A 12,587-nucleotide genomic window follows, 5' to 3' on the forward strand; every position below is an offset into this window, starting at 1 on the left:
ATTTTGTCATCCTCTGATGTAAACGTTTGCAGCTGTTGTCACCTAGCCGTTGAATGTTGAAATTCAGTATTCCAGTCTTAACTTGCTTGATTCACCACCGCCCTGAAGTTGTGTAATGTTTTTTCCCACCGCTGAAATTTGACCATTTATTTCTCTTCTAGCTAAAAGGCAACATAGAGAAGTTCTTCACTTGGTTTGTGGAGGAAGGCAAGGCCACTGTGAGATTAAAGGAACCTGCTGTTGACATTTGCTTGAGCAAGGTATGACATAGAGCACACCGTGACTGCAGTCTTAGTAAGGAGTATACAACTGAAGACCCTGAATTAAATTAAAAGATGTATGTACATTACAAGAGTGAAACAAATTGTTTTGCATTAACTAACTGTCCAATTCCACTGTTACATGGTTGTTTATTGAGCTTTTAGTCAGCTAGTTAATAAAAGTTTGACTGTAACATGTAATTTTTACATTGTTTTTACATTTCTCACAGCAGAGTGATGTATTTTATGAGGATGTTTAAACTGTAATATTAGAAAAATACACAAAACCTGCTTCAGCCGCCTAAGCAGTCTTGTTTGAGTCTGTGTAATAGGAAAACTCAGAGGACAGAAGACACTTTGTTTGATTAACAGGCTGTTGTTGGATGTGCCTGGAATAGTCTTAGCCTTATTCTTTTAGTTGGTGTTCAGATTTCTGAGAACACTGAAGAATGAATATAAACACAGAATTCAAGCCAGCAAGTAGGCTTAGCTTACTTCCCTGTCATAGGATCATGTCACTGTATTAAAGCCCCCTCCCCGCTCACTAAGTACCTCGCTAAGAGTCTAATTTTGCATTGTAGTGCAGGCCCTTGGAATGGTTGTTCTCTTTGTCTGTCCTGGAAAAAGAACTTTATGTTCTCTGACTCATTTGTCAACCACAGACACACACACACATACACACGTCAGTTTCAACCCCAGTTCATGCCATAGCAGAGAGCTTAGATGACTTATTGTTTGTTTTTCTTATGTTGCACAGCCCTCCGAGGTGTTTAACGCGTCACACTCTTAGAAAGCACACAGCTTCTCACAGGCTTTTAAATTGAGCAGGTAAACATGGAGAAATGTGTAAACCAAACCTCGGTTAACCTGCTTGGCCACAGTTTTGTAAACATTCTACTTCTCCTACAGTAAATGAATTAAATTACCCGTCAGTGCACTGTACAGGTGCACAAACCTGTCTCCAACTCCTCTATTTTCTATCCAACCGAAAATCTCTCACTCCCAGCTGCATATAGTCCATCCTGTTCATTCAAAAGTATGTCAGAGCATTCTAGGTCAGGGAATCTGGGTTAGATATTTCAGTGAATCTAGTCATGCACCACAGCGACCATTGAGGAGCCGTGAAACTGCTGTTTCCTGTTAATCCACTGATCCAGAGTAACTGTATTTATCTATCTCTAGGCCGACTCCAACAGCTTGAAGAACTTTCTCTCGGCGGCTCGTCTGGCAGACAGAGGGAGTGACACGAGCAGCCTTCCTCTGTCCACACTGACTCCTGTTCGCGCCAGAGACGTAGAGCAGCCCAAGAAGAAGCTCGCCATCGTCTCCAAGAAGGATTACCCACTCACCTCCAACTTCCCTCACTCCCTGGAGCAGCTGCAGGTGTCGTACTGCAAACTGTCACGCGTGGACATGCGAATGCTTTCACTCAAAGGTAAATTAATAAATAAAATAAGTGAGTCAAGTTGGTTAAAGGTACCATGTCTCCTTGTCTATGCAAATCCAATAATAAATAGTTGGGTGTAGCTCCAAGTCACACATGGGGAAAAAGCCATTTCAAGACCCCAGACTCCTAAAAAGTGAAAATTTGTGTGTCAGAGTAGACTCTGCTCTCTAAGCTGAGGTGTTTCTGTTTGATTTTTTTCAGCTCTGCGCAAGCTAGACCTCAGTAACAACCATATCAAGAAACTTCCTGCCACCATCGGTGACCTCAGCTGTCTTTCCGAACTCATCCTTCACAATAACCACCTGGAAGCCTTCAGCGAGGCACTCTGTCTGTCCACCCTCCAGCGGACCCTCCAACACCTGGACCTCAGCCAGAATCGCTTACAGACGCTCCCTGCTCAGTTCTGCCAGCTCAGAGAACTCGTGAACCTTAAACTGGACGATAACGCACTCCTGTGTTTGCCGTTCCACATCGGCCGACTCTCGAAGCTGAGGTTCCTGTCCGCGGCACACAACCAGCTGACTGTACTGCCCGGTGACTTCCGCAAGCTGAGTCTAGAGAACCTGGACTTGTTCGGAAATCCATTCATCCAGCCCAACCCTCTGGACCACAAAATGCAGCTTACATTCCCACTTCCACTTCAGGAGTTGGCCTCCAGAGCCGTGGCCAATCTCAGGTTAGATTTACATGCTGCTCTACATCCAGTTTAGACCTCACTGTGGTTCTCTAGCAAGTATAAAACTCATTAATCCTTCATTCTTTCTGTCACTTTACAGAATCCCATATGGACCTCACCTTATCCCTGCTCACTTGTGTCGGGACCTCAAAATAGCCAAGACCTGTGACTGCGGTCGCATCTGCATCAGTTTCTACATCAAGACTGCAGTGAGCATGAACCTCCACCAAGTCTCTCACACAGTTGTGCTGGTGGATGACATGGGAGGCACAGACGCACCGGTGGAGCAGCACTTCTGCTCGCTTTCCTGCTTCTCCGAATTCTTAGACAACTCCCTCCAGAGAGGAACCAGATGAGGACGGAGACCTATTTGATCGAAAAACATTGCCGCCTAGAAACCTCTGTGCACGCGCATGTGTGCGCTGCAGTAGGTAGCATTGTGGGATACAGTCTTAAGAGTACGTGAAGAGGAAGCTGCAGTGGTAAATGGCTTTGCCGTAGTTTCCTTATGCTGCCTTTGTGTGAAAAGACAATATTAAGTTTGTTGTGTTTTTAAAAAGAGCTTCAAGCTGTTTGTTATATGCTTACATTTATGTTCTGAGGCAGTTTCCGTTTATCAAAATGGGGTCGGAGACAAGCATGAATATGTTACCTCTTGCTCCATCTGAAACAGAGTGGCACTTACTGTACGTTATGATAGCAGGCAGCACAAAACCTTGTGCTGCTGGCAAGTCTCTTAACAGTATTTTTTTTTCCTTCCTTGTGTTTAAAGAGACTGCAGGTTCACCCACTGACCTACTTCCATCAGACAGGGGAATTACAAGATTAGATAAATTTCCTGAAAACAGTGCCTCAGGGTCAATGACTAACAACCAAAGGGAGGTGCTTTTTACTGTGCAAATGACCCACAATTTTTACATATGTGAAAGATTAAATAAAAGTATTCATTGTCATGTCTTAAGTACTTTATTCTGTTGGATCCAAATGATTTATTCCCCATTTTTGTCACAAGTTTGCATGAAATCAGCAAAAAAGGAATGTCAGGTTTTTAAAAATTACGAGCAATGTTTCTGCATCCTTCACAGCACCATCAGTCCAGCTCGTACATTAGAGTGTTTAGGAAGGTGAACCCAGCTGATGATGTATGATCACTGATTACTATCTCATTTCCATCCTTATCAATTTCCCTCAGTAATACAGGTGGAGGCTTGTTACGTTGTAAGACTGGTGAGATTTGCTCCGTCTGCAGGTCATCTTCATCCATTTCCTGCTTTGCTGAGCCTACAGTGACGTCTTCAGAGCAGAAGGTGACCCGCTGGCCCGATTCTCCTCCGCTTGATGTCTTCACGTTACGTGTTGGATGCGTATCCTTGGACTTCACAACCCTCTCAGAAGTGTTGCACTCATCCATAGCTGTTTTTCTGGCTTCGTCACTGGATGTCTGGTTCTGAAATGCTGCATCTTGTTCCATCTGGCACAAAATTGATGAAAGAAGAGGAGAGAAAAGGAAAAATCAGTAGTTTGTAGAAACTTGTACCAACAGACTGAATTTTACAATTGATCTCACCTGCGCCTTTCCTGCTACATTTGCTTTTTTCTTTTCAGTCTTCTCTTGGATATCTGAAGGTTTCATTTTGGATGCCTCCTCCACACTAGAGGCCAGATTTACATCTTCCTCTCTTATTGCACCATGGGATTGTTCAGTGGAGATTAAAATGTGCTGATTTTCAATCACAAGGCCCTCATCATCAGCCACTGGGCCTCTTTTCAGGGCAAAAGCTTCATACAGAGTATCATCATCCTCTGCTGCTCTGTCGCATCCACCTTCACTTGACTTCTCATCTTCATTCTGATTACCTTGTTTTGCCCATTGCTTCTCCTCTTTTAATTTATCCTCCTGCGCTTTTCTGCCTTCGTGACCTTCAGTTACTGTTTCCTCCTCCACATGTTCCTGGCCCTTCTTCCATTTTGCCTCATCTGCACCGATCGCCTCTTCCCTAATTTGTTCTCCTTCCTCTTTTTCACTATTTCCCCCCCCTTTCTCCTGCATGGGATTTTCAGTTTGTCTTTCTTCCTTTAATTCAGCCCCTTTCTGTAGCTCCTGCTCCCTCTTCTCCCCTTCCCTCTTTTTCTGTTTGTCTTCTTCTTCAACCTCACTTTTGTCCTCCTCGCTCTCATCACAACTTGCACTCTTATTGTTGGCCATTGCTGGCCCTTCAAATAAATCAGGAGGCAAATTATGAGGAAGAACAGGCAGGGTGACGATGAGCTGTCCTCTCTGTTTGTTGAACTTGGCCTCTCCTTTGTCTTCATCCACGGGGTAGGCTAAATGTAGTTCCAATCTGTAGGCTGGTTTCTTGGTCTCCAGCAGCAGTTGCTTCTCTTTTACTTCAAGGCTTGTGTCTTTGACAGATTTTAGAAGAGGCAAATCAACAGTCACCACAATCTCTTTGGGCCTGGGGCTTTGGGCTGAGTCTCTAGAGCATCTAAAGTCCTGGAGATCAATAAGTGATCGATACTTTACTGTATAGTTCGGCTTGGTTGGCTCTCTGGTTTTCAGTAAGCTTTGAGGTTTAGAATCAGTACTGTTTTTTGTTGTTCTTGGTGCCTCTGTGGGCTTTGATTGTGTGCTCGGTCTTTCTTCATCTGGGTATGGAAAGGCAAGGGGGTCTGGAGGGTCTGAAGACTCCTTGGCTTTGAATCCAGGTATGGCTTTTCTTATAACACAGGGCTGTGGGGTGCCTTTGTATTTTGTTTTCATTTCTCTCATGTTCTTTTTGTCCAGAGTCACTTTAAAAGTGTCCTGGATTCCCTGGATAGCTATACTGTCCACCATTTCCAGAAAGCTCTTGTTTTTGCTTGCCATGCGGGTAGTGTCAGGGTGGAAAACAACATCATAAATCATCATTTTGTTACCTTTAGGATCTGTGTCCTGCCTCCCAGGGTGCAGACTGTGAGGCAAGGACCAACACTGACCTCTGCGGCCATTCTCCGACACAACCCACTTAGATGAAGGCTTCCCAACTTTATCACTGGCGCAAATGTTGATGAAACATTTCTGCTTGCCGTCCAGGCTGGTTTTAATGGCTCTAAACGGTTCCGGGTGGATAAACTCGACGGTGTTGCCTCGCTCCTGCTCCAGGATTTTGATCTCTTCTTCGTACATTTTCCTGTTCTCGGGGTCTGATATTTCTTGGGTGTAATCCCGGAGCATTTCCCGGAATTTCTCGTCTTTGAAAGCTTTCGTAAACCTGTCGACTTCATACGCTGTCAAGTTGAGCTCTTTGAGCTTCTCCCCGAGCTCCATGCTGACACTGGGAGAACAGAAGCGCTAAGCTGAACGTAGCTCGGAGGACAGAAAATGGCCTCAAATTTCCGTGACTTTTAATCTTTGGATAAGATAAAGAGGTGAAATTCAAAACACATTTATCACCTGGTCTTACTAATGTGAAAGATACGCGATATATTTTTCTTCTTTAGGTCCAATAATAGACGGTCCAGCGACAGTGTAGCGGAAGCAACAGTTGTGTTGATGTAACTATAGCAACGACAGACCGGCGCAACCAAAAATACCGACTGATAGCCCCCCCCCCCTTTTTTTTTTTTTTTTTACGGATTAAAGGTTAAAATCCAATAATAAACAATAATAAATGTCGTCATTTAACGAATGAATACCAAAAAAATAAATATGAATGAGAATATGAGACACTTTTAAATCCCATATTTGGGAAATTATTTTGTTAGAGCAGGTGAAGTCATGATGAAATGTGCTAATAATATTAATATCATTATTATTTTATTATCTTTTTATTACTGTGTTACACAATGTGACAGCATGCGGTATCAAAGGCTCGCTATATCTGTCTTAATCAGTGTATTCAGTTTGTTGATGCCACAAGTTCCAACTATGGCAAAGTGCACTGCCTTCCCATCATTTTGCTTCACGTGCACATGTTGAAGGACCTCAGCTTCCTTAGGAAACTCAATGTGGACACTACTCTTCTTATAACAGCCTTTGTGCTGTTCTTTCAGTTCAGCCTGTTGTCAATGTAGACACCCTGATACTCATCCAGTGTGCTGATGTCCTTGTGCTGAAATGTGCACCGTCTCTCTGAAGTTATTTGCATTCAGAAGCTGATGATTCCTGCCAGACCACTCTATCCAACCACTGTGGAAGTATAAGAGTATTTCTGTACATGGCACGACTTGGAGTTGTACTGGAAGGCTCAGGTGTAGAAGGTGAACATGGATGGAGACAGCACACGCTCCCTGTAGAGTCCCTGTACTGCACATCACCAAATCAGACAGAGAAGGTAGTCAGAGATGGTAGATATGTTTTCTGATATTACTACCAATTCACTCCCAAATCACTTAAACTCAGGTTTGTAACAAAATTGTGTGCAAGCGAGTGACTCTGAATAGGGTTCATAGGCACAGGGTGTTACCTAAAAACACACACTGGAAGAGACTTCATCAAAGAAACACCAGATGGACTTTAGTATTAGAGCATTGCAGAAAACATTTCAAAGTTACATTAAAAAATTCCACTAAACTGCTGACCTTAAATGTGTAACAACGTAACGAAATTGCAAAATTTTATTTTAGGTTACAAAACAACATTTACGTGTGTCAAGGCTTGTCTTCCTATTCTCTTCTACAATGAAAAATTCCACAAACATGCCACTGCTACAGTTTTTTAAACAAATGTTTTCCTGACCTTTAATAGTTTAGTCTTTACTGTCATTTCAGAAAAATCTTAATTAACATTTTGATCATTTTTAAAATATGATCTGTTCGGAACTGTGATTAAGGAGACATTGTATAGTAGATACAATTGGTCCCAACAATAACTCCCAGTAATACCTAAAATCTCGTCATTCGAGCATGCCACCTAATCACAACCTATGAATTAAACAAACTCTATTAATTAAAGCTTTAAGCAAATAAATTTGAATAAAATGCATAGTACAAATAATCAATTAGCTACCCTTGAACTCTATACAGTATACTTTTTAATTTCTACTCATTATGTTATCATGTTAATGATGACATAATGGGTAGGCCGCTATTTGTGAAATATCCTTTTTTTTTTCTTCTTCTTGTTTTCTTGTTTTTTTTGTTGTTTTTTTTAATATTCCGGGCGTGTTTTTTCCATCGTTGCAAGCAATAACATTACACAGTCCCACCAGCAGGTGTCTCCGTAGACCACAGTTCAGGTGGAACTCAGCCAGTTAGTATATCGGTTAGTAAGGCAAATGGGCGGGTGTGCGAGCGAGAGAGGTGATTGGTCGCACCCCCAGCAGTTCCTGTTCCTCACTGTGTGATTGGAAGGGGTGGACTGTTACTAGGTATGGGACCACTGCTTATGAAACTGCGTGTGTGCGAGAGAGAAAGCGGCATCACAAAGAGACAGTACATCTTTATGATTCATAAAAAAATAAAGTTCTAACAGTTTCTCAGAACTTTGCACGAAAAAAGGTCAGGCATGTGACTTTATTCTGAACACCAGTCCACATATGCTAAATACACCAGGGACATTATAATGAACTTAGTAGAGTATTATGCAAGAGCTGTAACTCGTGCCCTCCTTGCTCCCATGTGACAGATCTGAATGTGCTCAAATATGCTTCTAATGAACTCCAATACAGAACAACCAACTTGCATGTCTGTTCTGACTCATCTGGCTCTGTCTCTGAGCTAATGAACAGGACGCGATGTCCCCAGATGGATTTGCCAAAAGAGCTTTTATAACACCCAGAAAAAAATCATTCAACCAGCAGGAACCTACCCACAGGCCAGTCAGCACATTTGAAAGAACATGAGTGAGCTTCAGTTGAGGGCGGTGGCGGTAGTGGGAGTCAGCATGACACACACACACAGGATGTGGGCAGGCACCACTTTTGTGTATTTGTGCGTGAGATGACTGGGAAAGATTGCTGACTTCATCTTGATCCCACACATGATTTTTTTCATTTTTAGAATATGGGAAAGGTCACAAGACTCACAATCACGACTCATTTACCCTTGTTTTTTATTACAAATATGTATTAAATAATATGAAACGGTAGACAGGGAGATACAATCAAGGTATAATTATGGTACTGATGATTACTATTCATATGTACATTTCTTTTCACCCATTCCCCCCAAAATGTGACAAATTCATTTCATAGTACAACAAACAACACATTCACATACACGTACATGAATATCAACACAAACAAAGGAGAGGTGCAGAAGGTGAAATGTATAAGACAAAACTTCATACAAAGGCTTTGGCAAGAGTGCATACATATAATCACAATTATATAAACAAAGAATCTTTTAGAGAAAATATGTGTACAAATGAGCAGTAGAGCAGGAAGAGAGTCCAGTGCATGATTTCTTTTTCATTCCCATGATTCAAAAGAACAGCAGTCCCATGTGCTTGACTGCTTCCTGTGTGTCCCTCTGGTATCTTGGGAGTGGGTCGGGTGGCAGGTTGTTCATTGTTTAGTTTGAGCCAACAGGTACCAGCATGCTTAGCGCTGCAATGCCAGACTTCGAGGGAGGGATTTTTCCTGTGGCCATTTTGTTCAAACTCCTGACGTCAGCCTGCCAGGAGGGAATTTTCTTTGTGGTCATGTGGCGGCGGGCGTGTTTGGTCAGGTGATCGCTGCGCATGAACCGCCGGTCACACACGGGACACACAAACTTCTTCTCGCCAGTGTGCGTACGCCTGTGACGGGAGAGCTCGTCAGAGCGGGCGAACCTCTTATCACACCCGTCCCAGCTGCAGCTGAAGGGCTTCTCACCTAAGGGAGGACCAAGTGAAGAAAACAAGTGACTCACATTGTAGTCATAAAAACTTGACACATAACTGAGCTTGGCTTACAATAAAACAATGACCTCACTTTCTTTCCCGACAAGAATAACAAAGTCGGAGAAGGAATGTTTTACAAACAGGATGCAACACTCATTTTCAGTCCACATTCTCACAAGCAACTCTGAAGGCAGTAAACCCCCCCACCTGTGTGTGTTCGAAGATGAGCTTTGAGGTGTGAGCTCTTGAAGTATGTCTTCCTGCAGCCTGGGAAGTTGCAGACATAGTTCCTCCTGCGGGAAAAATCCATCTTTGTGGCTGTTGTGGTGCTGCTGGGTCCTGTTGACAAGTACACAGGGGCTGGGGCCAGAGGTAGTAGCTTGGTGTTGCCCAGGGTCATGACAGTCTGAGGGCAGTGGGTACCCTGAGAGACGGATGACTGAGGGAGGACCAGCATCACTGTGCCTTGGGGCACTGAGGAGCCCACAATCAGGGACTGCTGGACAGGGGGGTTGTTAGCTGAGGTGGGTTGGGGGAGGATGGGTGTGGCAGCAGCCCGAATGCCAGAATTGGATGTCTGAACCGCACTGGGGATGAAGGCTGAGATTATACCCGATTGGCTGCTGACAGGGAACATCTGGCAGATGATTTGAGGGCTTGCAACTGGAGGAGGGGACACAGTTGTGGGAACAGGGGGAGAGGGTGGGCTATTTTGCGGTTGGCTGTTGACAGGAGTTAGGGTGGGGACACTGTCCAAACAGGATTTGGGGGGACTGGGTGGCTGCTCTGTTTTTGAAGGTATGAGAGAAGCAGGAGGGGATGGAGGTGTGGTTATCTGCTCTGTGTTTGTGATGCACTGCTGCTCCTGCTGCTGGGAGACCATTGTAGTAACTGTTACCATGTCCCTAGCTTTCTCTGGATTGGGGGCCACTGGAATGTGGTGCTGGCAGAGGGTTCTATCCGCAGTGTGGCGGATCACGCTTGTCGCCATTGCTTTGCAGGGCTGTGTGAGGGGGAGAGAGGGGGTCTTTTCAGCAACGGTTGCCAGGACAAGTTGCTGTGTGGATGCGACCAAGCCAGAACTTGACTGCAACGCAGTGCCTGATGACGTTTCAACAAAGCTGGGACTGTGGGGCGGGGTCATACACTGCAAAGAGACAGTCAGAGAGTTAAAAAGTGCATCTACTGTCTCTAGTTGCATAAGAACCTACATTTGCAGTGATAAGCATCACAGGTGGCAAGAAGATAAGACATAAGAATAACCATCATAATGAGCTATAAAACAGTGATTTTTATGACCCTGCCTCTGCAAGAAGGAACTCTGCCTGACAGTCAAACACCTAACTGTAACAAGGTTTTTCTTGTTGTAGCAATTGTCAGCTGCCCCAACCTCATATCATTAACACATATGCATCACAAGGTCAAACCTTTCAGTCCTTTTAGTTCAAACTATGATGAAGAAATGCTGCAGTGGTGGTGCCCATATGTTGGTGCTATATGATATGTCTTACCAGGGAGGAGAAGGACACAAAGTCCTTTGGGGGGTCTGGAAGTTCTGATGGTGGGAGGGAGTCGCCGGAGTCTGAAGCTGGGGTTAGGGGTCTTGGTTTGCAGGTCTTTGGCTTTGGTTTTGGCTTTTTGCGGCTAAAGAAAAGATCTGTGCTCCAACAGCTCATGCACACCAGAGCCTCCGCTGCTTCCAGGTCAGTGTACTCCAGACCAGAGCAGTCGAAACCCAATCCACTAGAGTCAGAGTGCTCGCTGTCATGCCTCCTTCTCTTTACATTAACCTCACAGGCATCCATATTCTCAGTCTGGGGGGGTGGAGAAAATAAAATTACATTTCTGTGTTCAGGTCACTGACAACACACGTACAAACACACAAAGCTATTTTCCACGCCTATTCCACATTATGTTTATTCAGCTTTTCTCCGATCGCGCTTAGAAGGAGACATTTTTTTATTCTATGAACCCGAATGGAACAAAAAAAAAAAAATTCTATTTCCAGTTATCATCTGCTCAGTCACTCTTCCTGTACCTGAAGTTCCCGGGCCAAAAAGGAGAGGGTGCTGGTGACTACACCCCACCCCATGCACTGCCTCTGGCCCGAAGCCAGGACACCTCCCATGACCAAATATAGACCAAACAGTGACGTGCTGCCGAGATGAGCCATGTGAAATCCCCATAAAGCGGGTTTGCATCAGGAAGTAGGCTTGTCACGTTCCAACTTTTATTATATATTTTTCACAGTAAACAAAGCATATTAGTAATTCTCCACAGAAATACACCCGGACTAAAAAGAATTGACAGCGACAGAGTTGCGCGTGTCGTTGCGTGATATTTTTTATTTTTCTTATTTTATTTAAGGTTGAATAAAATGCTAAAAATAGTGTTCATGTTAAATTTGTTTTTTGTGGCACTATTGCAAAGTTAATTAGACAAAAAATTATAATAAATATACTTTTTAAAAAATGTCGAATTAAGCTTTTCATTTATGTAAGTGCTGAAATGTCAAAGTAAACAAGTGGACGTTAAAAGAATTGAAGTGAAAACAAACAAAAATGTTGCGTAAAGCTAAAGTGACAGTTTAATAAAATTGCCTTACCTCGAGTGAGTCCATTTCGTTGAATTTTCGCGATGGCACTGAGGAATAAAATATTTTGATATCGCGTTTTTGTTTCTGAAGCCAGTTTAGAACAAAGAGACGGCGGTTGCCAGAGCTGCTGCCTGTTCCGATAGGGTTGAGGTCGTCTTTTCTCTGACTGGCTCCCTTTTCTCTCAGCTGTGTGTGTAAAACGTGGGGGGTGAAAAGGAGGAGGGGGAAGGGAAAAAAAAAGAATAACAAAACTCACAACACGCAAAGGCGGGTGGCAACACTCCACCAATCACGAGCGTGCGTGTGAAGAGCTTCAGCCAATGGGAGAGCAAAAAGCGCGTGAACAGTGCGTGCTCGCTGGACGGTTGGAGGAAACAGGGTGCGTGGTCGTTGGTGGGCGTGGTCACAGGAGTCAGCAGTGTCAGGGTAAACCCGATGAACTGCCATCCGCCAAACTAGGCGAAAGGTCGTTTCAGTGTATGCTGCATTCATGGGCTGTAGGAATAATCTCTCGGAAATCACACGTAACATTAATTTGGAGTTTAAGCACAATGTATGTCCTGGAGAATGGATAAATCGGATTCATTTTAGTATATGTTAGAGTAATATATTATAAGACAAGAATGAAAAACAATGGCCAATAAATGTTCATAAGTGATGACTGGTGATTAAAAATTATTATTTTTATTAGATCTACCTTTCACAGTCTAAACATTTCATCAGACATTTTTAAATATTCAAATAATAGCCGCTATCTCTCTCTTCTTTTTGATATATTAAATAAGATATTGAGATATTAAATAAGA

At 43.5% G+C, this 12,587-nt stretch overlaps 3 protein-coding genes across 3 annotated transcripts in view; 1 reads left to right on the forward strand and 2 right to left on the reverse strand.

Moving 5' to 3' along the window:
- lrr1 (leucine rich repeat protein 1) overlaps nt 1-3,336 on the forward strand; it is a 5,064-nt gene extending 1,728 nt beyond the window's left edge. Inside the window, exons 2-5 of the mRNA XM_005723927.1 lie at nt 162-260; nt 1,443-1,695; nt 1,909-2,383; nt 2,484-3,336. Of these exons, the coding sequence (XP_005723984.1) occupies nt 162-260; nt 1,443-1,695; nt 1,909-2,383; nt 2,484-2,739 (1,083 nt within the window). The 3' untranslated portion in view covers nt 2,740-3,336. The remainder of the gene's footprint in view (nt 1-161; nt 261-1,442; nt 1,696-1,908; nt 2,384-2,483) is intronic.
- Nucleotides 3,337-3,410: 74 nt separating this feature from the next.
- dnaaf2 (dynein axonemal assembly factor 2) lies at nt 3,411-5,916 on the reverse strand. The gene is made up of 2 exons (XM_005723928.1): nt 3,951-5,916; nt 3,411-3,854 (listed from the first exon to the last, which is right to left on the reverse strand). The coding sequence occupies exons 1-2, from the start codon at nt 5,688-5,690 to the stop codon at nt 3,474-3,476; spliced, it is 2,121 nt and encodes a 706-aa protein (XP_005723985.1). The 5' UTR covers nt 5,691-5,916; the 3' UTR covers nt 3,411-3,473.
- A 2,480-nt stretch (nt 5,917-8,396) lies between these two features.
- LOC102205377 (Krueppel-like factor 11) lies at nt 8,397-12,003 on the reverse strand. The gene is made up of 4 exons (XM_005723929.2): nt 11,791-12,003; nt 10,697-10,999; nt 9,393-10,332; nt 8,397-9,177 (listed from the first exon to the last, which is right to left on the reverse strand). Exons 1-4 carry the CDS (start codon nt 11,803-11,805, stop codon nt 8,876-8,878), a joined length of 1,560 nt encoding a protein of 519 aa, XP_005723986.1. The 5' UTR covers nt 11,806-12,003; the 3' UTR covers nt 8,397-8,875.
- Nucleotides 12,004-12,587: the final 584 nt, after the last annotated feature.

Source organism: Pundamilia nyererei, unplaced genomic scaffold, assembly GCF_000239375.1.
Source record: "Pundamilia nyererei isolate P.nyererei 1_Seehausen unplaced genomic scaffold, PunNye1.0 scaffold00010, whole genome shotgun sequence".
Lineage (NCBI taxonomy): Eukaryota > Metazoa > Chordata > Actinopteri > Cichliformes > Cichlidae > Pundamilia > Pundamilia nyererei.

Excerpts from the sequence above, each read along its gene's own strand:
- dnaaf2 (XM_005723928.1), bottom strand. The coding sequence starts at position 5,690 with ATGGAGCTCGGGGAGAAGCTCAAAGAGCTCAACTTGACAGCGTATGAA. Across the intron at positions 3,855-3,950 it reads ATGTAGCAGGAAAGGCGCAG|ATGGAACAAGATGCAGCATT; the intron begins GTGAGATCAATT and ends ATTTTGTGCCAG.
- LOC102205377 (XM_005723929.2), bottom strand. Across the intron at positions 10,333-10,696 it reads TTGTGTCCTTCTCCTCCCTG|TGTATGACCCCGCCCCACAG; the intron begins GTAAGACATATC and ends GTCTCTTTGCAG. Across the intron at positions 9,178-9,392 it reads TCATCTTCGAACACACACAG|GTGAGAAGCCCTTCAGCTGC; the intron begins GTGGGGGGGTTT and ends GTCCTCCCTTAG.